Below are 23,725 nucleotides of genomic sequence, written 5' to 3'. Positions count from 1 at the left end.
TCCAATGTTTCAAAATGGAGCAGTAGTTCCAGTCCTCAAGGTCCTTCGACTGCTCGGTCTGTTCGCTTCTTGCATACTGTTGGTCACTCATGCACGCTGGCACATGAGGGCTCTACAGTGGTGCGTCCGCAAGCAGTGGTTTCAGCACAAAGGGGATCTCTAAGATTCGATAAAAAGATCTCCAGAGACACTGCAGTGGATCTTCAATGGTGGGCAGCGGTCGACAACCTGTCTCAAGGAAGGCCGTTCTCGCTGCCTCCCCCAGTGGCCACGGTGGTAACGGATGCTTCCACTCTAAGGTGGGGAGCTCATCTGGGGGACCTGGAGATCAAGGGCCTTTGGTCTCCAGGGGAACAGAAGTTACATATCAATCTGTTAGAGTGGCGGGCAGTACGTCTGGCACTCAAGGCCCTCCTCCCTTCCATTCGCAGTCAGTCAATCCAAGTTCTAACGGACAACATGACCGCGATGTGGTATATAAACAAACAGGGAGGAGTGGGGGTCGGATCTTCTCTGCAGAGAAGCTCTTCGTCTCTGGTCCTGGCTTCAAGACCACAAGATCTGCTTGATTGCACATCACTTAGCTGGAGTCCTGAACGTGCGTGCAGACATTCTCAGTCGACGCAGCTCGGTCGACCACGAGTGGTGTCTTCATCCAGATCTAGTTCTGTGTATCTTCAGGATGTGGGGATATCCGCAAATAGATCTGTTTGCCACTCAAGAGAATGCGCAGTGCCCGCTATTTTGCAGCCTCCAGTATCCGGTGCAAGGAGCTTTGGGGGACGCGTTTCAGATGACCTGGAAGGGTCAGTTACTTTACGCGTTTCCCCCCCATACCCTTGATTCCTTGAGTTCTCAGGAAGATCCGCCAAGACCGAGCTCAAGTCATCCTAATTGCTCCGGATTGGCCGAGAAGGGTGTGGTATTCGGACCTACTCCAACTCTCTCAGTGCCCTCCGCTCCGTCTCCCGAGGGCAGATTCTACACCCCCACCTCCAGAGCCTGCATCTTAATGCCTGGATATTGAACGGGGCAATCTGAGTTCCTTTTCTCTCCCTCCAGATGTGGTGGAAGTTATTTTATCGGCCAGGCGACACTCCACCAAGTCAATCTATGCTAATCGTTGGGCTAAATTTACAAGCTGGTGTGGAGAGAATAGTTTAGATCCTTTAAAAGCTGGTTTATCTGACATTTTGTCATTTGCACTCAATCTGGCACAGAAAGGTTTTGCAATTGCTACTGTTAAAGTTTATCTGTCTGCACTTTCTGCTTTTCTGTGCCTTCCTGATCAACCATCCTTCTTTAAATCACCAATTGTTTTAAAGTTTCTAAAGGGACTCACTAATAGGTATCCACCCACGCCATTCGTTATGCCTCAGTGGGACCTTAACTTAGTCTTAACTTTTCTTATGGGGGCTCCGTTCGAACCAATGCACTCTTGTTATTTACGGTACCTAGTATTCAAAACTGTTTTCCTGGTGGAAATAACATCTGCCAGAAGGGTTAGCGAGCTTCAGGCTCTCTCTGTGGGAACCCCATACCTTTCTTTCTTTAGGGACAAAGTGGTGTTGAGGACCAAGGCAGCTTTCCTTCCGAAGGTTGTTACACCCTTTCACATGGGGCAGTCGATTACTCTCTCTTCCTTTTACCCTCTACCTCACCCATCCAAGGAGGAAGAGAGGCTCCACCGGCTGGATCCGCGAAGAGCTCTGAGCTTCTACGTCGCCAGGACGAAAGAGTTCAGACAGGATGAACAGCTCTTCGTTGGATACGTGGGGAAGAGGAAAGGTAGAGCGGTCCACAAGAGAACGCAATCCAGGTGGGTCATTCTATGTATTAAGATCTGCTATTCTTTGGCAAAGAGGGATCCACCTGTGGGGCTTCGTGCCCATTCCACCAGAGCCAAAGTAGCTTCATCAGCTTTGGCTAGAGGTGTTCCTGTGGCTGACATCTGCAGGGCAGCGACTTGGGCGTCCCTCCATACTTTTGCCTAACATTACTGTTTGGACTCTGAGGTTAGGAGGGATGGCCATTTTGCTCGCTCTGTGCTGCAAGATTTCTTGGTTTGACCATTCGGGCACCCGCCACCGGAGGTTATACTGCTTGGGGACTCTATTCTTTAGGTGAGGAATCCACAGGTAGGTGTATCCATCAGAAGAATAAGTTACTTACCTTAGGTAACGCTTTTTCTGGTGGATACAGTAACTACCTGTGGATTCCTCACGGTCCCACCTGCCTCCCCGTTGCCTGACTGGTCAAGCCAAGATCTCTTTGGGTGCGCATCCTTGATCTTGTGTATAGATATATGTTCGATGGCATGTGTAGCTGCAGATACACATGCTGTGCACAGTCCGCCATCGGAGTGTTACAAGTTGTTTTTCTTCGAAGAAGTCTTTTCGAGTCACGAGACCGAGGGACTCCTCCCATTTCGATTCCATTGCGCATGGGCGTCGACTCCATCTTAGATTGGTTTTTTTCCGCCATCGAGTTCGGACGTGTTCCTTTTCGCTCCGTGTTTCGGGTCGGAAAGTTAGTTAGAATCTCGGAAAAAAACCTCGGTATTGTTTGCGTTCGATATCGGGTTAGTTAGAACAAATCGACACCGAATTTTGAAGAGCTCCGGTGGCCCTTTGGGGTTTTTTCGATCCCCCGTCGGGGCCTGGTCGGCCCGGCCACGTGAGACTTCAAGGCTGATGGAACGGACCCCATTCCGCTTCTGCCCAAAATGCCATAACAAGTATCCGTATACGGATCAGCATCTGGTCTGTAACTTGTGCTTGTCCCCCGAGCACAAGGAGGATACTTGTGAAGCCTGTCGAGCGTTTCGGTCGAGGAAGACGCTGAGAGACCGAAGAGCCAGGAGACTACAAATGGCGTCCACGCCGACAGGTCAAGAACGTTTCGAGGAGGAAGAAGAAGCTTTCTCCGTCCACGAGTCGGATTCTGAAGAACTCGACGCCGAAGAAACACCCAAAACCGTGAGTAAGACGTCGAAAATCAAGACTCACGAGAAGTCCACAAAAGCCCAGGGGACGCCACCGCCAACAGGCCATGGCTTAACCCGAAAACTAGGTGACCGATCCAAGGCACCGAAAAAGGCAATGCTGGTGTCGAAGTCATCCGACTCCGGTCGAGATACCGCCACACAGCAACCTTGGAGCCGAGACAGCGGCTCCGAGAAACTTCGGCACAGAGACAGCGGCACCGAAGAATTTCGGCACCGAGACACCACGCCGAAAACAAAGAAGGTTTCTTCGGAGCCTAAAAAGACTTCCGAAAAGGTTTCGGTTCCGAAACATCCAGCCTCGGAGCCGAAAACTAGTTCCTATACAGAGGAACAAGGATTAACCTCCCAATTACATAGATTTGGAGAGGAGCTTCAAGCTGTAGAGCCTGACTACACGCAAAGAAGGCTTCATATTCATGAGGACACAGGGAAGATAACCACTCTTCCCCCAATCAAAATAAAAAGAAAACTTGCCTTTCAACAAAAGGACAAGCAACCACAGGCAAAGGTGGCAAGGAAAACAACCCCACCACCGTCTCCACCACCATCAATACATGCATCACCAGCAACAACTCCACCACTGATGCATTCACCAGCTCATACTACAATGAGTCAGGATGATCCTGATGCATGGGACCTTTACGATACTCCAGTGTCTGACAACAGCCCAGACTCCTATCCTACAAAACCGTCACCACCTGAGGACAGTACATCCTACACACAGGTGGTCGCAAGTGCAGCCAAATTTCACAACGTCACCTTACATTCTGAACCAATTGAGGATGACTTTCTGTTTAACACCCTATCCTCCACCCATAGCCAGTACCAAAGCCTTCCCATACTCCCAGGAATGCTAAGACATTCAAAACAAATATTTGAGGATCCAGTTAAAGGCAGAGCCATAACTCCAAGGGTGGAGAAAAAGTACAAGCCACCGCCAACAGATCCAATCTATATTACGACACAACTAACACCAGACTCAGTAGTTGTCGGGGCAGCTCGTAAGAGAGCCAACTCTCATACCTCAGGAGACGCACCACCTCCAGACAAGGAGAGCCACAAATTTGATGCTGCGGGAAAAAGGGTTGCAGCACAAGCAGCAAATCAATGGCGTATTGCCAATTCACAAGCACTCTTGGCAAGATACGACAGAGCTCATTGGGATGAAATGCAACATTTCATCGAACACTTACCCAAGGAGTTCCAAAAAAGAGCGCAACAGGTGGTGGAAGAGGGACAAAGTATCTCAAATAATCAGATACGGTCTTCCATGGATGCAGCAGATACAGCTGCAAGGACAATAAACACTGCAATCACGATACGAAGGCACGCATGGCTGCGCACTTCAGGGTTCAAGCCGGAAATCCAACAAGCTGTGCTCAATATGCCATTTAATGAACAGCAATTGTTTGGGCCGGAGGTAGACACTGCCATTGAGAAACTCAAAAAAGACACCGATACAGCCAAAGCCATGGGCGCACTCTACTCCCCGCAGAGCAGAGGCACATTTCGAAAAACACCTTTTAGGGGAGGGTTTCGAGGTCAACCCACAGAAACCACAACCTCACAAACAAGGCCTACTTACCAGGGTCAATATCAGAGTGGAGGTTTTCTGGGGCAATATCGAGGGGGCCAATTCCCAAGAAATCGAGAAATTCCAAGGCCCCAAAACTCCTCAAAATAAACAGTGACTCACAAGTCACACAACCCCATCACATAACACCTGTGGGGGGAAGACTAAGCCAATTTTACAAACTTTGGGAGGAAATAACAACAGACACTTGGGTCTTAGCAATTATCCAGCATGGTTATTGCATAGAATTTCTCCAATTCCCTCCAAACGTCCCACCGAAAACACACAATATGTCAAAACAACATATAGATCTTCTAGGACTAGAAGTTCAAGCATTGCTACAAAAGGACGCAATAGAATTAGTACCAAATCTACAAAAAAACACAGGAGTTTACTCACTGTACTTTCTAATACCCAAAAAGGACACAACTCTGAGACCAATACTAGATCTCAGAACACTAAATACCTACATCAAATCAGACCACTTTCAGATGGTCACGTTACAAGACGTAATCCCACTGCTCAAACAGCAAGACTACATGACAACATTAGACCTAAAAGATGCGTATTTCCATATACCAATACATCCTTCACACAGGAAATACCTAAGGTTCGTATTCCAAGGAATACATTACCAATTCAAAATGTTGCCATTCGGAATAACAACTGCGCCAAGAGTTTTTACAAAATGCCTGGCAGTAGTAGCTGCACATATCGGAAGGCAGCAAATACATGTGTTCCCGTACTTAGACGACTGGTTAATCAAAACCAACACGCTAAGACAGTGTTCACAGCACACAAAATATGTCATACAGACCCTTCACAGGCTAGGTTTCTCCAACTACGCGAAGTCACACCTTTTGCCGTGTCAAACACAGCAATACTTAGGAGCGACAATCAACACAGCAAAAGGGATTGCCACTCCAAGTCCACAAAGGGTTCAAACATTTCACAAGGTAATACAGGCCATGTATCCAACACAAAAGTACAAGTCAAAATGGTAATGAAACTCCTAGGCATGATGTCTTCATGCATAGCCATTGTCCCAAACGCAAGATTGCACATGCGGCCCTTACAACAGTGCCTAGCATCACAATGGTCACAAGCACAGGGTCAACTTCTAGATCTGGTGTTGATAGACCGCCAAACATACATCTCGCTTCTATGGTGGAACAGTACAAATTTAAACCGAGGGCGGCCTTTCCAAGACCCAGTGCCACAATACGTCATAACGACGGATGCTTCCATGACCGGGTGGGGAGCACACCTCAATCAACACAGCATCCAAGGACAATGGGACATACATCAGAGGCAGTTTCACATAAATCACTTAGAACTGTTAGCAGTATTTCTAGCGCTGAAAGCATTTCAACCCATAATAACCCAAAAATACATTCTTGTCAAAACAGACAACATGACAACAATGTATTATCTAAACAAACAAGGAGGGACACACTCGACACAGTTGTGCCTCCTAACACAAAAAATATGGCATTGGGCGATTCACAACCACATTCCCCTTCATAGCACAATTTATTCCAGGGATTCAGAACCAGTTGGCAGACAATCTCTCTCGAGATCACCAACAAACCCACGAATGGGAAATTCACCCCCAAATACTAAACAATTACTTTCAAATTTGGGGAACACCTCAAATAGATCTATTTGCAACAAAGGAAAACTCAAAATGCCAAAACTTCGCATCCAGGTACCCACAAGATCAATCCCAAGGCAATGCTCTATGGATGAACTGGTCAGGGATATTTGCGTACGCTTTTCCCCCTCTCCCTCTCCTTCCATATCTAGTAAACAGGTTGAGTCAAAACAAACTCAAACTCATACTAATAGCACCAACATGGGCAAGGCAACCTTGGTACACAACACTACTAGACCTTTCAGTAGTACCTCATGTCAAACTACCCAACAGACCAGATCTGTTAACACAACACAAAAAACAGATCGGACATCCAAATCCAGCATCTTTGAATCTAGCAATCTGGCTCCTGAAATCCTAGAATTCGGACACTTAGACCTCACACAAGAATGTATGGAGGTCATAAGACAAGCTAGGAAACCTACCAGTAGACACTGCTATGCAAATAAGTGGAAAAGATTTGTGTATTACTGCCATAATAATCAAATTCAGCCATTACACGCATCTCCAAAAGATATAGTAGGATATTTACTACATTTGCAAAAATCAAATCTAGCTTTCTCTTCCATAAAGATACATCTCACCGCAATATCAGCTTACCTGCAAATTACTCATTCAACTTCACTATTTAGAATACCAGTCATTAAAGCGTTTATGGAAGGCCTAAACAGAATTATACCACCAAGAACACCACCTGTTCCCTCATGCAACCTCAACATTGTCTTAACAAGACTCATGGGTCCACCTTTCGAGCCCATGCATTCTTGTGAAATGCAATACTTAACGTGGAAAGTTGCATTTTTGATTGCCATCACATCTCTAAGAAGAGTAAGTGAGATTCAAGAATTTACCATACAAGAACCATTTATTCAAATACATAAAAATAAAGTAGTTCTAAGGACAAATCCAAAATTTTTACCAAAGGTTATCTCACCGTTCCACTTAAATCAAACAGTAGAATTACCAGTGTTCTTCCCACAGCCAGATTCTGTAGCTGAAAGAGCACTACATACATTAGACATCAAAAGAGCACTAATGTACTACATTGACAGAACAAAACTAATTAGAAAAACAAAACAACTATTTATTGCCTTTCAAAAACCTCATACAGGAAATCCAATTTCAAAACAAGGCATTGCTAGGTGGATAGTTAAGTGTATTCAAACCTGCTATCTTAAAGCAAAGAGAGAGCTGCCTATTACACCAAAGGCACACTCAACCAGAAAGAAAGGTGCTACCATGGCCTTTCTAGGAAATATTCCAATGAACGAAATATGTAAGGCAGCAACATGGTCTACGCCTCATACATTTACCAAGCACTACTGTGTAGATGTGTTAACTGCACAACAAGCCACAGTAGGTCAAGCTGTACTAAGAACATTATTTCAAACTACTTCAACTCCTACAGGCTGAACCACCGCTTTTGGGGAGATAACTGCTTACTAGTCTATGCACAGCATGTGTATCTGCAGCTACACATGCCATCGAACTGAAAATGTCACTTACCCAGTGTACATCTGTTCGTGGCATTAGTCGCTGCAGATTCACATGCGCCCACCCGCCTCCCCGGGAGCCTGTAGCTGTTTAGAAGTAGATCTTGAACATTTGTACATTTGTAAATATATTACTTTAACCTTTATTATGTACATACGTATTCATTCCATTGCATGGGCACTATTACTAACATACACAACTCCTACCTCACCCTCTGCGGGGAAAACAATCTAAGATGGAGTCGACTCCCATGCGCAATGGAATCGAAATGGGAGGAGTCCCTCGGTCTCGTGACTCGAAAAGACTTCTTCGGAGAAAAACAACTTGTAACACTCCGAGCCCAACACCAGATGGCGGACTGTGCACAGCATGTGAATCTGCAGCGACTAATGCCACGAACAGATGTACACTGGGTAAGTGACATTTTCCATATATATATATGTATATAGCCGTTTCATGCATATAGTTGTATTCATTGTATATACTTTTCCTTTGCAAATTAAGATAGTGAAAAGGACATTTTGGACTGGAATTATACATATATATGTATATATTTATTTCTATCTCGAATTGAGCATTCATGACTGTGATTTATATTGAGTTCTATATTAAATGTTTTATTTTCATCTATTCTGGATGAATGTTTACTGTTTAGGTTTAACCTGTTCGCCTCTATGGCACGTAAAAAATGGTGATAACTGACGTCTGCACGTCGACGAGGGCTTCTTATTGCCTGGATGACGTCATGTGGCGTCGCGTGGAGTCGGGCGATTGTGACGTCATCGTCGGCGTGCAGAGCTAGAAGAAATTTCCGTCGAGGCTGGCGCGAGGGGAGAATTCTTTAGGTGAGGAATCCACAGGTAGTTACTGTATCCACCAGAAAAAGCGTTACCGAAGGTAAGTAACTTATTCTTCTCCTTCATTTCCAACCACCTCTCCGTGAACCTTAGTCTCTGGTTTGTGAATTTATTGTTATGAATTTCATGTGTTCATATTTACTGAACAAACACAGTTGATGTGATATTGATGTCCTTTCTCCGTTATCGGACTGTTAGAAAAGCAGAGGTTTAAGTCAGATCCCTGTCAGCTAATAGTTAGTGATTTCTCAGTACCCATTGTAGTTTGACAAGCTTCTCTACTTAAGGAAATGAGAATAATCAAAGTTTTCTTGATACTATTCGGGTGTCCAGTGCCTATCAGTTGAATCCATAAAAGTTCTGTTTGTTATAAATTCCTTCCTTAGTCTTCACCTCTAAGTAAATGTTTGACTACTTCTAGATTCTGTAACCTTATTTGACTCATGTTGTGTCCGAAATGATGGCAAATGTAGCATAGTTCATGAATTCAGCAGGTTATTCTTCATATTCCTTTTACGTTCCGTTCTCCTTGTCTTTGCTTTGTTATGTTTTACCCACATATCCAGGCCTACAGTGGCATTTAATAAAAAATATGCAGAGATCCAAATTGCATGAGGTTGACTTGTTTAGTAGGATTTTGTTAGCCACTCTTAGATGAATGCCAGTATTTGCTTTGAATTTGTTGTAGCTCTGTTTAATTTTGAAAAGTGAAATATATATTCTTTGTAGAAAGCAAAGTAGGTCTCTATATATTGGCTTTTATGTAAATTGTAACAAACATTTTTCAGGTTCAGACTTCTTTGGAATTCAAGAGTAAGGTTTTCTTTGTAAAAGATTCCCAATGTATCTCTTTGCAACATCCTGTGGTATTACTTTTTAAGTCTTTTAAATATTACATAATACATGTTAAATAGTTGTTCACATAATTAACGCTGCAGGTGTCTTTTATTCTTCTAATTTTACTAATTATTTTTTAGTGATGTTGCTTTCACACTTTTTGACGAATTCCAAACACTACAATGGCTATCCTCCATGAATCAATTTTTCTTTCATCTTAATTTGCTCTTGCAGAAAGTGATATTCTTTAGAAATGATCATTTTATTCTTCATATCTTTGAATCCTACATCATTTTCATAAGTGTTTTTGTTAGGGAAGCACCCTTGCAGATAAATAGAAAAATACAAATCTGAACTGAATATGGTTCATGATCGTATGTTTTTATTCATTCCATAAAAGTAGACAACACAATTTTTGTTATATTTGGAAATTGGCGTTGGCCAACAAAATTGTATGTCAGAGCTACAGATTGGAGCAATATGCATAATTTTCATAGCTTTCATATTTCACTTAGAAATCACCTGCAATTGCAGGGTGTGGATGCATGTTAACGATGCACTTCCACCTGCTTGGAGGAGATTTTTTTACTTTATCAAGAATGTTTTTTAGTTGGCTTGCCAACATTGCCCTCAAAGTAGGAAAAATACAGATTTCTCAAGCCAGTAACTCCTACTTCACCTTGTCTTGTAGGAAATTTCATACGCCTCAGTAACTACAACCCCAGTTGGTTGACAGCACCGTATTTGTGCTTCGACTCAGCTGCTTCCTATCCTGTTTTGTTTAGCGCCAGGGCACATTTTAAGGCATTTGCAGCGCTTTCTAAAATCTGGTAACATAACATCACTTTTTTGCCAGAATTAGGGCCGCTGCTGTCAGCTTTACATTTTAAAGACTGGTAAGAAATTGTGGGCTCTGAAGCATATTGCTGCTGTGACGTAACCAGTGGCAGGGGAGCTGTACCGCCAAGTGAGAAGTCAAACCAACCCCTGACTGGAAGAGGTGCACAAGACACAGCTGAATGACAATGTGTATGCATGTTGCCTCAGTGGATCAGGTCAGGCAGGTGTCACTAGATTGATTCAGCCAATCTGGCCTTAATAAAAGTATCACCAGGTGTAGAGGAACTATAGAGATGGTTCGAGAGCAAAACAGGAGGCAAAAATGCAGCATCCATGAATTATGCCTCTCTCCCCGTACTCCTCCAATCTTGTAAACACACACATTTTTCCTCATCACCCATTCTGATGGGTTTGTTTTTTGGCTGTGGCGGACTATCCTGATTCTGCAGTCATTTGAACCCTCTTGCTAGCTCATATTCTCCATGACATTGACTCCCATGGATGCAGTTCCAATCTAACCTAAAATCCAAGTTCACATTTGGGACTAGGGTAGAGAGCCAGTGGTTTGCCCCCAGTAATGTGAACACTCCCACCTGTGTACAGCCTGATTGCATCTGTCCCATTTGATGATAGTGACCCCTAAAGATTCATGGGTGGTGGGAAACACCATAGTGGTTGCTGATCCACTACAAGTCATGGGTCCTCTACGTGGAGATGTAAATATTGAGAATGATGCAGCCAGTTGGGTCGTTAAATTTTATCCTGACCTACAACCACTGCTGACAATCTAAATTCTTTGGGGCTGGCTTTGCCTTGATGAACCTACCTCTTCTGACTCAGACGAAAAACGTCTGACCTTGTTTGAGTCTTGTGTATGTTGATACTGGGTGTGCCCACGTAACCCCACTAAACCTAGGCCAGAGAATATAGAAGAAAACTATGCGTAGTGGGAGCAAATTGTCAAAGACTTACTCCTACCAAGAGCACACAAATTACTCCGGGGCACAAAAATAAAATGTAATCAACACTTTCATAAGTTCTTTACAAAGAAAGAGAAGACGTTCTGGGTTTTCGGTGACGTCAACATTCATGTCTATTTATATCAAAGATAACACCATCTTGTGAACACATTTATACAATATGTTCTCAACAATTAAATAACCTAATTGTCTTCCACTAATCACTTATTTTAGGCTGCATTCTTATTTTACAGACCGTCCTAATGTGAAGTAGTCTTTTAGGGCATAGGACAAATCATTGCCCGCTCATAATTCCACAATGCCCTTGACCAATGTTCTGGCTCCGAAATCAAAATTAAATGGACTTCTTCCTAGTGTACCAAAGCTCAGCACAAACTTATTCCAAAAGATTGAATGATGGAGGACCTCCTTAGACAGCTTTATAACCTTGAAGAATCTCTTCAATATATATCACTTCATCAGTCAAATCCTTTATTAATCATGAGTAATTTTATTATTCCTTTTGCAAATGTCTATAAAAGTCCAATCATGATAGAAAACATTACCATAGCCAACGCGTTTCGTCCCTCAGGAATTCTTCAGGATGCAGAACTAAAGAACCAGCGTTCCGTCCATATGTGTCTGATGCAGTGTCAGAGATCAGACACATATGGACGGAACATTGAGTATTTCGTTCTGTGCCCTGAAGAAGTCCTGAGGGACAAAACACGTTGGGTATGGCAATGTTTTCTATCATGATAGTCATTCATTACTGTGCCGGTGAGAAAAGGTTTAGACCGAAGACACCAGTCAAGGCCCTTGTCAAACCATTGACAAATCATGCAATGCAGCTCACCTTGTGTCTCAATGTGTATGTTATTTCATTCTATGCATCAACTGCCTTTGTGTTACACCAATAATTCATGCAGCATAGACCTCTGCATGACTCCTTCCCCATATCATGAGACTTGTTAATGTGCACGCAATCCACTAATCTATTTTCCAGTGACCACTACGTTTAGTAACTAAAACAGAGGATATTACCTTTGCTTCCAAAAGCCACCTCTATACAAAGCAAACCACTGCACTGTCGCCTGCCATGCGTCTGTCTGCTAGTTCAAAATTGCAATAAATTATTGCCTGCATGGACCTAAAACAATCTAAGTTACCCCTGCTAACCAACCAGTGAAGCACCAACCTGAGGTCATGGTCATGAGCGCAGACCTGCTTTACGGAGTTAGCAATGTTTAGACTTCTATCCGCTCCGACATGTGTGAAATGAGTACATCCCCTCCCATGAAGGAAACCAGTAATTAGTAAACTCAGGGGCACTCATAGGGCGTGGTCAAATATTACTAAAAACACAGCGGCCATCTTGGAGTATATAGTTTTACATGTGCCATCCGTAGGTTGATGTGAAATTATTGCCAAGTAGATGCCAACCGGCTACAGGCATAATTGGGCTAGTAATTGTCTTAAAGGAAAGGAGCAATGAAGGGAGTGTTCCAGTTTAAAACAAACCCTCCGAGTATCATTCTCCTAAAGTGAGATCTATTGATCGTCGGCAGAGTAACGAAAAAGAAAACTCTGCGTAAAGCCAAATACAAAACAGCAACATATTCCACCATAAGACATTTTCAGAAAATGGCAGTGTGTATGCTTCAGGTTAGTGTACAAAAGAAACTGACATTATGCATCATTTACACAAGCATATTATTCCAATTCCAGCACTAGGCTTTCTAGATATGCGTAGATACAGACCTATAAAAATAATTTTCTATGTAATACTATTACCTTGTGGAAAAAAAGACATTGGCCATAATGGTAACGAACATCAACCACTCTTGCTACTGTGGACTTTGCTGTAAAGATGGCCCTCACTAATAAGGCCCCATATTTCATCTGCTCCATTTAATCCATTAATGGCTGTGCCAAATTTCTCAGTCATTTTTGTTTCCAACCTATTCAGGATTTGGTGACATGCATCGCTAGTGGTCTTTTTTTTTTTAAGACGGTGCATATAACTGACCATTGAATCTCATTTTTGGTATGTTTGACTATTGTGTAATGTTCAACCAATAGTGCGCCACTTACACCACATCGGATCCTTGACAGGTGTTGAAGTATACATGCTTTACTGTCCGTGTGGTCAGTCCTATGTAAGCTAAACCACAAGGTCATTGTATACAATAACTGGTGTCTTTTGTATTACCGTTGGAAAAATCTTTTTGGTGATGTACTTTGCCATTAATAGTAATTGCGTGAGAATTCTCAGTGAAATAGAATACAAATTTCCACATTTATAGTGTCCTGTCAGTGGAGGTAAACTTAACATCTCTCTCAAGTTAGTCTTTTTCAGCTCTGTCCTGGCTTCCTTATCTGATAGAGACTTCTAGTTGCATATTCCTGACCTTAGAATTTCCCCCAGGCGTCAGACTGGATCTGGAGATTTTTCTTCGAGCAATGCCCTTGCGCGTTCGTAGGAGGCATTGGTCGACTCCGTAGGTGCCATGGTCACCGTGATGACGTCGGGAGTAGTACATGGACGCCGCCCTCGCGCAGTGACGTCAGATCTTTTCTTTCTGCGCCATGCGCTGATCCGGAGAGAGTTACCCTAGGCTATTTTTTGGCTGAATTCAACCGTTTTGTCAAACTTTTTTTGGTGCGACACTTGGTGCGTTGAGGATGTCCCTGAAGACTGTGTTCAAGCTGTGCGAGTACCGTCATCTGATGATGTCGGTGACGGATCCTCATCGTGTTTGCCTGTGGTGCCTCGAGCGCGACCACGACCTGAAGTCGTGCTCCGAGTGTCGGACAATGCATCCGAAGGCTTTGAGGGAGCGGTCCCTAAAGCTGATGGCGGCCTGGCACTCGACTCCGCGTAGGTCCGGGTCTCGATCGAGAGGAAGGTCTTGAGATCAGATCTTCTTCGAAGTCCTCGGGTCAAGGTAAGAAGAAGAAGAAGTCGAAGAAGTCCCATCGCTCTCCGACTTCACCCTGTCGTTCAGCCGACGCGACGCGGGACGAGCGTCCACGCACTAGGCCTCTGTCCTCGGAGCCTGCGTCTGTGTCGACTCTGCGCTTCCCTGAGTTTGCCGGAGCGACCCACGCCCAACTTAGTTTTACGAGGCCATGCGCCTCATTTTTGGGTGTGCCGACCCTGATACAGTGCCTTCGGGTCCAAGGGGGTTGGCTGAGGGGCCTTCGGTTTCCATGCTGGTGGATTCGGCCCCAGCCACCAAGGTCACCTCCGGATCCGTGTGCGGATCCGCACTGACGCTGGTCCCATAATCGAGACCTTCCCCGGTGCTGGGTCGATTATCGATGCTCCCGACGTCAGTAGTGCCCACTATCGACGTCGACCCAATTCTCATACGCGACGTCTGTTCGGAGACAAAGCGGACTCGGCCTTGGAGAGGTTCAAGGATTCCTGGGCTACGGCTCGGTCCCTTGGCCTTTCCTCCGTCACACGCCCCCACGGTCCGCTTTTTTTCCCTTTCATCGACCCCTCTCTCATGGCTTCTTCAGTGAGTGCAAGAATTTTACTGCTTAACTTCTTGGTTGGATTTTCTCTAATGGGTCTGTAAGGAGATTGGTTATTAAGTTGTTTCGTTATCTCCAGATGATATTTGTCAGCGTATAAAATCACTATCTAAAGTCCAGAGCGATTGAGAGTTTGTCAGAGAATCACAACATTGCGATCAAACCAGCAGACAGAGGGGGGATAGTGATTTTAGGACACTATAAATGTGGAATTTATGTAGCCTGTCATTTCACTGAGACTTCTCAAGCAGTTACTATAAGTACATCAGCTTTGAGATGCCATTGGTAAATGACAGAACCTTTTTCAAATACCGCCTATAGCCGCTGATTTCCCCTGTAGGTAAAATGCAGGAGGCTGGTTCAATATATAGTGTACACCTATAGGTGAGGCACCCTATACTGGGTCCAGGCAACCCTTAGTGAGAGTGAAAGTGGTTCCAGATAACCAGAGATCTCGAAGGGCAGATGTAGAGATCAGCTAAGGCTTACCCAGGAAGGTGTAAAGCTATTGCAAATACCACAAAGAACAGTCAGTAATTTACATACAAGAAAGAACCACACCAGTGTTAGAAATATTATGTCTTATTTATTAAAACACAGGCACTAAACTAACGTTAGTATTTCTCCTGACAGGAGATATACACACACAATAATACACTTAGAAACCGATAAATAAAGGCAAAATAACATGGGCCCCTATGGGGTGGCCTAAACCATATACTAAAATATAATGGAATGTGAAAGTCACTACCAACCATGACTACCACCCAAGGACCCTTAGGAGTGGGCAAGCACTAAAACACCAAGGGTAAGTAGCTAGGCTTCCCCAGGCGTGACTGTGTGTAGAGTTGTAATCCTGGGTCAGTGTCCACACGATAACATGGGGAAGTCACGTTAGAGTCTTCATGTTCTAAGACCTTTCCCATAATACCCTGAGGAAACCCTTTGGGACAAGGTAAGTTCAAGAGTGCCCCACCTGTGGTTACCCAGAGAAGTGGAGTACCTACACCAGGGAGCCCGGGTGCATAGGGGTGATGTGTCTGAACCACCTGTTGAAGTCCATAGATATGTCGGTAGTCCAGCTGCTGTCGTGACCTATGGGCCAGGTCGGAGGAACCCAGGCGTGAATACCGGATGAAGAGGACCTAAGGAAAGAGGGGACAGAGTCCAGACCACCCGGAGATGCCCAGGGGTCTAGGAGGGCATTGACCACCCTGCTTGGAGATGCTTTCCTTAGGGATGGTTGTTGAAATGCAGCTGTGGTGTCCAGGTGATGCAGGCAGATCTCAGAAGTCGGCCACGAGCTGTCTCATGCCAGTCTTCGGATTGCAGAGGGGTCAGTGGTCAGCAGGACTACCAACAAACCTTGGCAAATGCAAGAAAACATTGCATGAAGTGTTGCAGGATTTGGGGACCACCAAGATCCAAAGAACTCAACATTTGTAAGTAAGTTGGGGGCCAGCCCTCAGCAAGCAGGAGAGTAAGCACAAATCGTTGGAGACTGCAGCAGGATCCTCTGGCAGCATGCAGAAGGAGTAAGAGAGCTTCAGCAGCACCACAAAGATGGATGCCCACGTCACAGAGGTTGTAGGGAGGATGTGTGATGCTGGAGGTTGGAGCTTCTTAGAGCTAGGAGGTCTTCGGACTGAAGAGCCAACAAGCCTTGGCAATGGCAAGCAGATTCAGTGCACAGGTTTTCCTGCCGAGCAGCTACAGGGGACCACAGGCTTTTCAGTTGCAAAGAAGGCAAGTCATACTTCTGGAGAGCTGCAGAGCATGAAGATTCAGTGGGACAGCAGGATCCACAAATAGATTGTCGATGTTGAAGTGCCTGCAAATGCAGGGGAGTGACTCCTTCACCCAAAGGGAGATTCCTTCTTGCTGTCCTAAGTGCATACAGAGTCCTTGTGACTCTGGAGGATGCGCGGCCATGATTGCAATAGGTGCCATCCTACCACTTGCAATCTTGTCTTGGTTCCTGTTCCAGTGTCCAGGTTGCAGAAGACTCTAGCAGAAGAGACTTGCAAATTGATCTTGCTCTTGCAGGTGAATCAAGGGTCCCATCCTCAGGGTAGCCCTTAAGTGATCCAGGAAGGGGATTGGACAGCTTCTGCAGTGACCCACCTATCGGGTGGGGAGGGGTTCGGGGACGCTAATCTGGTAGGCTGACGTGTCAGATGTTCCCACAGACATCTGCTCATCTTATTTCCAGGGAAAGCAGATTCAAGTGGTCACCTAGCAGATCTTTGACACCCCCTAGGGGAGGAGAGGTCCTTTGTGTGGTTTGGCACCAGAGCGGAAGCAGCAGGCTCCTGCACTGGAGTGAACCGGTTAGTGCAAGGAGGGCACCAAATGTGCCTTTCAAAGCAGTCTGGTGACACTCAGGAGCAACCCCATACTAACCCCACCTCCACCCCCCTCACAAACTGCCCCTCACACCCTCGCCACCCACCTGAGCCCAGAGACACCTATTTCTAAAGGAGAGGTGGTAACACCTTTTCTCTACAGAAAATGCTTTGTTCTGCCTGAGTTAGGCTCAGCAGCAGGAGGGCAGAGCAGTGTCTGGGGTCGACGGAAGCACTGGCTTGCACACAGACCCTGCAAGGCTGCACAAGCAAATATGGGAGGATCCTCTAGGGAAGCCCCCACAGTACAGTGTGTAATACAACTAAAACTGGAATCGGTGTAGTTGCATGATTCCAGTATGTTTGATACCAAACATGACTAAGTTCGGTGAAGCCATTATGTAGTTAGACATCTCGTGTTGACCAGTGTCCACTACGTGCCATAAGATGGCTTCCCCGCATTTGCAAAACCCAGAAAATGGGATCTGGGGGTTTGCCGGGGTGCAGCTGCTCATGCAGGGCACCCTCACACATAGAACCATGCACTTTGCCCTTGGGCTGAAGAGCCTGCCTTAGGGGTGACTTACAGGGTCAGAGGGCAGTGACCACGATATAAAGAGAACCGTATATCTGGGATGAAGGGAGCATGTACCATTTCACACGGGCTGCAATAGCAGGCCTGTAGTTCCAGTTTGCTGTGCTCCCATGGGTGGCCTAATACATGCTGCAGCCCATGGAGGACCCTTGGTGTACCAATGTCCTGGTACCCAAGTACTATACACCAGGGATATACAGAAGTAAACCAGTATGCCAATTGTGGGGTGTAAAAGTTGTTTACCAAATAAATTTAGGCGAGTGAACACTGACACTGGGATCCTGGTTAGCAGGATCCCAGTGTGCTACAGTCAGAATGCACTGACACCAGACTAGAAGTGGGGGTAACTGTGTTAAAACGATCTTACTTTCCTACACCAAATAAAGGCATCACATGCTAAAGTTGAACCTAGTGCCTGTTTAGTTTAAGAAAATAAGTGTAGAAGCGGGCCCACACTGGGTCAAAATCTTTAAAGCATGAGAGAAACTAGGATTTTGAATGGCAGGTATTGGTGTGAGGCAATAAGAGGAACAAGTGAAACAGTGATCATATAGGGCTCGAAGGAGGAAAAATGCATGCAGGCTGGTCAGAAGACATGGGAGAGACTAGGGATATGATAAAAAAAAAAAGCCTGTGTCCTAACCATACTGACCATAATAAATGGAGATAACAAAAGGGCGATGAAGTTGTGGGGATGATTTGGGGATATGCTGAAATACTGGCCTCTTTCTTGAGAGGTGGTCAAATAACAAAGCAGATTTCAGATGGGCTGGGGCTTAAGTGAAAGTGTAATGATGCAGTGAGTGGGAACATTGCAGTAGGTGTTACCACAAGATGAACCCGTTTTTCTTATTGTTTGTGTTGATTTGCGTTGCCATTAAAAAAGGACACCAGCCTGATTGGTAAGGGATGAGGTTACTAAATGTTACGAGGATATATTCACTAAATCATTGTGTGACTGGGTGACTTTTTGTGATTGTTCACCACTTGTCAAACTTGTTGGTGTAATCACAACTGTTTGTGCTGGTCTCTCATGGGTGTCTTCCTTTATGTCAGAAACTCCATGAGATGGTTGTGCCGTTGCTGATTCACCTGCAGCAGAGCATGGGACCGATGAGCAGCCCATATTCTTCTGCTGAATGTCGAAAGGAACTGTATCGACTTCTGCTCTGTCTTCTGCTGGCGCCCAACCCACGTTTACCACCCCCTCTTCACTGTGCGGTCCGCCTTTTTAGCCTTGGCCAGGCTGAGAAGAATACAGAGGTAAGACCATGATTATCTCCCTAGCCTTCACTAATTTCTTTCTACAGGCTTGCACTTCTCACCTGAAAGGGTGCACTGGTCTAGTGTTCCAAACCACTGCTGCCTCAGGATTCTTCATGGCAAAATATATGTTGGGCGTCTGTTCCTGAACAGATAAGACAAAATGGCTTAATGTGGACCTTCATCAGGAAGAGTTGCATCTTTGTCCAGACATTGAAACACTGTTCACACAGCATGCCTTGGAGCAATTTGAAAATTGGTGCTTGAGAATTTCCAAAAGAACAAGGAACAACTTCAATCAGTTTTGCTCCTGCTGTAGGAAGCTTGCTCTCTATATAGTTCACTAAAACGAAGTACACTGTGCAGAGATTCCAGTGGATTCCCAAAGGCTTGCAGAGGCTGAAATAGATAGGTCTAATGCTCTATTTGAGGTAGTGTGGGCGAGCAGTTAGGCCTATCAAGGAGTCGTGTTAAGCATTTAAGAGGCAGTAAATGAGACACACACTCAAAGAATAAGTCTGGGACCAATTTAGAAAAAAATAACAATTGCTTTGAACCAAACAACGTCGTTATACGGTAAGCAGTTTTTAAATTAAAAAATACTTTTCAGTTTTCAAAAATCGACACTTAGTGAAACTTTGAGTCTTCAATATTAACCTATGGGAGGAAAACAAGAATGCAGTTTTGCAGGTAAATACCCAACTTACAAACCAAGTCTTCATGTTTTTAGGTAAACGCCAGGCAAGGTTCAAATCGGTACCAAGAGGGCACCCACAGCGGTACAGTGACGGCCTGATGCAGAGGTCAGATTTGGAGGTCAATGTTCTCCAATGGAGACTGGGATGAATGAAGATGCACTGCTCACAGGTAAGTAAAAGTGGTGTCAGAGGTTGGTCTCCTGGGGTGGCGGTAAGCACCAGGGGAGCCACAAGGCAGCACCAACCTTACACCCTTGGCAGCATAGTGGCAGCCAGGTGCAGAGTTCCAACACAACGTCAGGCAACCAATGTTAACCAGTGGAGACGGGGTAACCGATGAAGTGCTGCTCACAGGTGAGTAAAGCAGGGCCAGAGGTCGATCTCCTGGAGTTTAGGTAAGTACAGGCGGGGCACAAGTCGGCACCAAATTTACACTCATCAGCACAGGGGCAGCCGGGTGCAGAGTGCCAGCACAGCGTTGGGCACCCAATGTGATTTAATGGAGATCATCACTTTCAGAAACCGGCTGCAGGCTCTGGCCAAGAGGCTGGGTGAGGACAACCCACAGCTGCCCAGGTAAGTAGAGGTGCCAGGGGTTGTTGGGGCACCAATGGTCCAGCTCCCCAAGGCCCAGGGGCATCTTTTGGCATCGGAAACAGCTTATCCGGCATGTCACGGTCAGAATGATTGAGGCTGCAGCCATCACTGTGGAGTCCAGCATGGTAGACTCTTGTTCAGAAGCACTGGGAAACCTTCACAGGACCAGGGGGCCACTTGGACTAGGGCCGGGGACATCGGGTGCAGAGGTGGATCCAGAGGCGGGTTTCCCAGGCTGACTTCTTCTTTGAAATTGGTTTCTTTTGGACAGGTGCGCTGTCCACAGGAGTTATTGGTCTTAATCGAAGGCAGGCAGTCCTCCCAGCATTTTGGAGGTCGCTGAGATGCAGGACAAGTTGTCTTTTGGGTGCAGGTTCTTCGAGGGCTGCAGACAGGCTGGTAGGGCTGGAGCCAAGTCAGTTGGTGTTTTCAATCTACTCTGCTGGTGTGTCTTCTGTGGTGTCCAGCTCTTCTGAGGCTGACAGGAATCTAATTCTAAGGTTCAAGGGTGCCACCTAAATACTGAATTTAAGGGCATTACAGTCAGTGCCAGGTGGTAGCCAATGGGCTACTCACCTTTAGGGTGACTACACTCTTCTTATGGCCACTTCCTTTGGGAACTGTGCATAGACCTAACCCTATTGGCCTAATTGTGCACTATTTGGCGCGGCACCGTTCGTGCTGGAGCCTCCATTGGCCTTCCTTTAAGTACCCCATGTCCTAGGTACCAGGGAAACCATTTACTAGGGTGGTAGCTAAAGGTTTGCCAATTGGGCAAAACAACTGTGTGGTTTGGGGGAAAGAGATCTGGCACTAGTGACCTGTTTAGAACTCTTGTCCAAAGAGGCACTTTCCTACACCTACTCATTGACAAATTACAGCAGTTGTGCATAGTACAATGAAACCATCTACAGCCCATAACAGAGGGATTGCCCCTGCCGAGCAGCATACTAGTGTGGCCAGCTGATCATATGGTCAGTTGAGAATAAATCAGGAAATACTAGTTACTTTGGAAAGGCAGCCGAAACTGTGCATGTACTTTCACACTTGACACAAAGCTGTCAGCCATTTCAGGATTCATTTACTCTGCAGTCCTACAGAGGTTTATTTTGTGGGCAGTTCAAATAGCAAAAGAATCTAAGCTGGGATTAGGAGTATCTCAGAAGTACCTGTTACTGTCTACCTTCAGGGTCATAATACCCTTATCTCCACTGACTGTCTACCACAGAGCTACCCTACTCCCACTACTGATTTGTGTTCACCCAAGCAGTACACTGCCCATAACGACTCACTGCCAACCCACTTTTGGCACGAATCTTCTGTTAATAAGGTGCAAAGATGCAGTGCTTCAGAGGTCCTGTGTGGGGCTTTCTGTTTGCAGGAAATGTACTAGAGTGGAGGTTACTCTGTATCTGTGTTTGATTATTGGGAACCACAGCCTGGCTGGGCTTTGGGTTTTTGTTTTTTTAATTTACTGTTAACCAGTATGTGATTGTTGGTGGGTTTACTTTTCTCTGCGCTGAGTAGGATTATTTGTTCTTTCAATTTTATTTTTCATTGTATCATTATTTGTGAAACTAGTGGAGCTGAAATATTTTAGAATCAGTGTTTGAGTATGGAGAAAGACATCTGGCTGACAGTCTCCATCTGTCCATCAGAGAACAGAACAAATTCCAGCCCAGTTCCAGTTGCTTCACTCCTGCATACTATGGAATGCTAATCCACCACCAAATTCTCTTTCCTGAAGAGATTTTCTGCTTTAACCGATAACTGTCTGTCCAGGCAGAATGACCAAAAATACACCAACGTCCTCAATAGACTTATCCAAGCCAAATTATGAAGCATAATCCAGAGATGTTGGCAAATACAGCACCTTAACCTACCCCTGTCTAGTACCTGTTCTGTACCGGCTTCCTCTTTTAGACACCTCCCACGTGTGGCCCCATCTCAGACGAATGGCGTCCTATGTAAGAAAAACTGTGGCACCAAAATGTGCACATCCACTACCAGTTTTTCATGTGATCCAGCTGACCCCACCCCTGGTCTGGGTTTAAAACCGGGTAGAGAGTTTGAGAGAAAGATGCCCCCAAACCAGTTTCTGTGGTGTTTGGGGTCTGACCACGACCTTAAATCCTGATTTTTGTTCTTCAGCGTGCATCCCAAGGCCATCAAGGAGCAGGAAGCCAAGCTTTCTGTGCCACAAGCAAAGGACGACTGTTGACTTTGAACATGTTCCTGACACCTTTACCACTCTCCATCATCATCCTCTGGCAAGGAGAGGAGAAAGCACAGGAGAAAGAAGGAGAAACATTGCAGGGATAACTTTCCCTGTTGTTCTCTATCTCCAACAGGAACTTCATCCTCAGAACCAGAATGGGTATACATACTTACAGGGATCCTCCATGCAGCCCTGCTTCTTACTTGTCCCTGCTCTGGCCATAACTCTTCCCACGTTCTGGGGCCAGGAGTGGAGCCGGCAGCCTTTCTCAATGCAATGTACACTGTTTTCGCAAAAGTCTTGGTGCCATCTGGTGCACCTTCGGGTCCAGTGGACCCACCGCAAATGCCCCTTAAACTGACACCAATCGGCGCCCCTGTCCTGAACGTCCTGAGATTCATAGGTCTCTGGGCCTCCTGTATCCTCCTAGTCACACTTGCATGCTGGCACATGAGGACCCTGCAATGGTTCCTTCACAGGCAGTGGTTCCAGTCTGGGTGAGACTTGATGGACTTGATTGTGATTTCCCCCCAGTGCATCAGCAGAAGTGCCTTGGTGTGGGAAAGAGGGGAACCTGACATGCAAGGTGGCCTTTAGTCCCCCTCCGATCATGACTAGTATTGGTGGATGCCTCCACCTTAATTTGGGGAGCTGATTTGGAGATCAGAGATATCTGGTCTCTGGAGCAGTGGTTCCTTCATATCAACCTGCTGTAACTGCAGGCTATTTATCTGGTTCGCAAAGCCTTTCTCCCCTCCATCGCTGGTCAGTCTGCCCACCTCTTGACGGACAATACGAGTGCAATGTGGTATGTCAGCAAACAATGGGGAGTAGGATCTTGTCTCCTTTGGCTGGAAACGTGGAGACCAATCACCTAGCAGGGCCTCTGAATGTCAGAGCTGCCAGTCTGAGCCAGTATTATCTTGCCGATCAGTAGTGCTGATTTCGTCCAGAGGTAGTCTAGGGCATTTCACCCAGTGGGTCACTCCTCAGGTAGACTTATTCTCCCTTGGAAAATGCTCAGTACCAGCAGTTCAGTGCCCTCGATTATGTGTTGAGGGGTGTCTTGGAGGCATGTTCTGTTTTGAGGTGGAACGTTCAGTTCCATTACCTGTTGGCTTAAGGAGCCTTCTTGCCTGTAGGATTGCTCTTAAAAGCACCTCTTTTATTTCTAACTCAGAAAACTTCTGATTTATGATGGCACACTTCTGCTCTGAAAAGGAAATTGATTGGGTTTAATTTGAT

At 45.5% G+C, this 23,725-nt stretch overlaps 1 protein-coding gene across 2 annotated transcripts in view; it reads left to right on the top strand.

Annotated features, from left to right (window-relative positions):
• PELP1 (proline, glutamate and leucine rich protein 1) overlaps positions 1-23,725 on the top strand; it is a 244,783-nt gene that overhangs the window by 183,747 nt on the left and 37,311 nt on the right. For both annotated transcript variants that reach the window (XM_069216298.1, XM_069216299.1), the window contains one exon: positions 18,761-18,967. In XM_069216298.1, the coding sequence (XP_069072399.1) occupies positions 18,761-18,967 (207 nt within the window). The remainder of the gene's footprint in view (positions 1-18,760; positions 18,968-23,725) is intronic.

Source organism: Pleurodeles waltl, chromosome 12 (genome assembly GCF_031143425.1).
Source record: "Pleurodeles waltl isolate 20211129_DDA chromosome 12, aPleWal1.hap1.20221129, whole genome shotgun sequence".
In the NCBI taxonomy this organism is placed as follows: Eukaryota; Metazoa; Chordata; class Amphibia; order Caudata; family Salamandridae; genus Pleurodeles; species Pleurodeles waltl.
The sequence above is the reverse complement of the archived record's forward strand: the minus strand, read 5'-3'. Positions and strand labels throughout refer to the sequence as shown.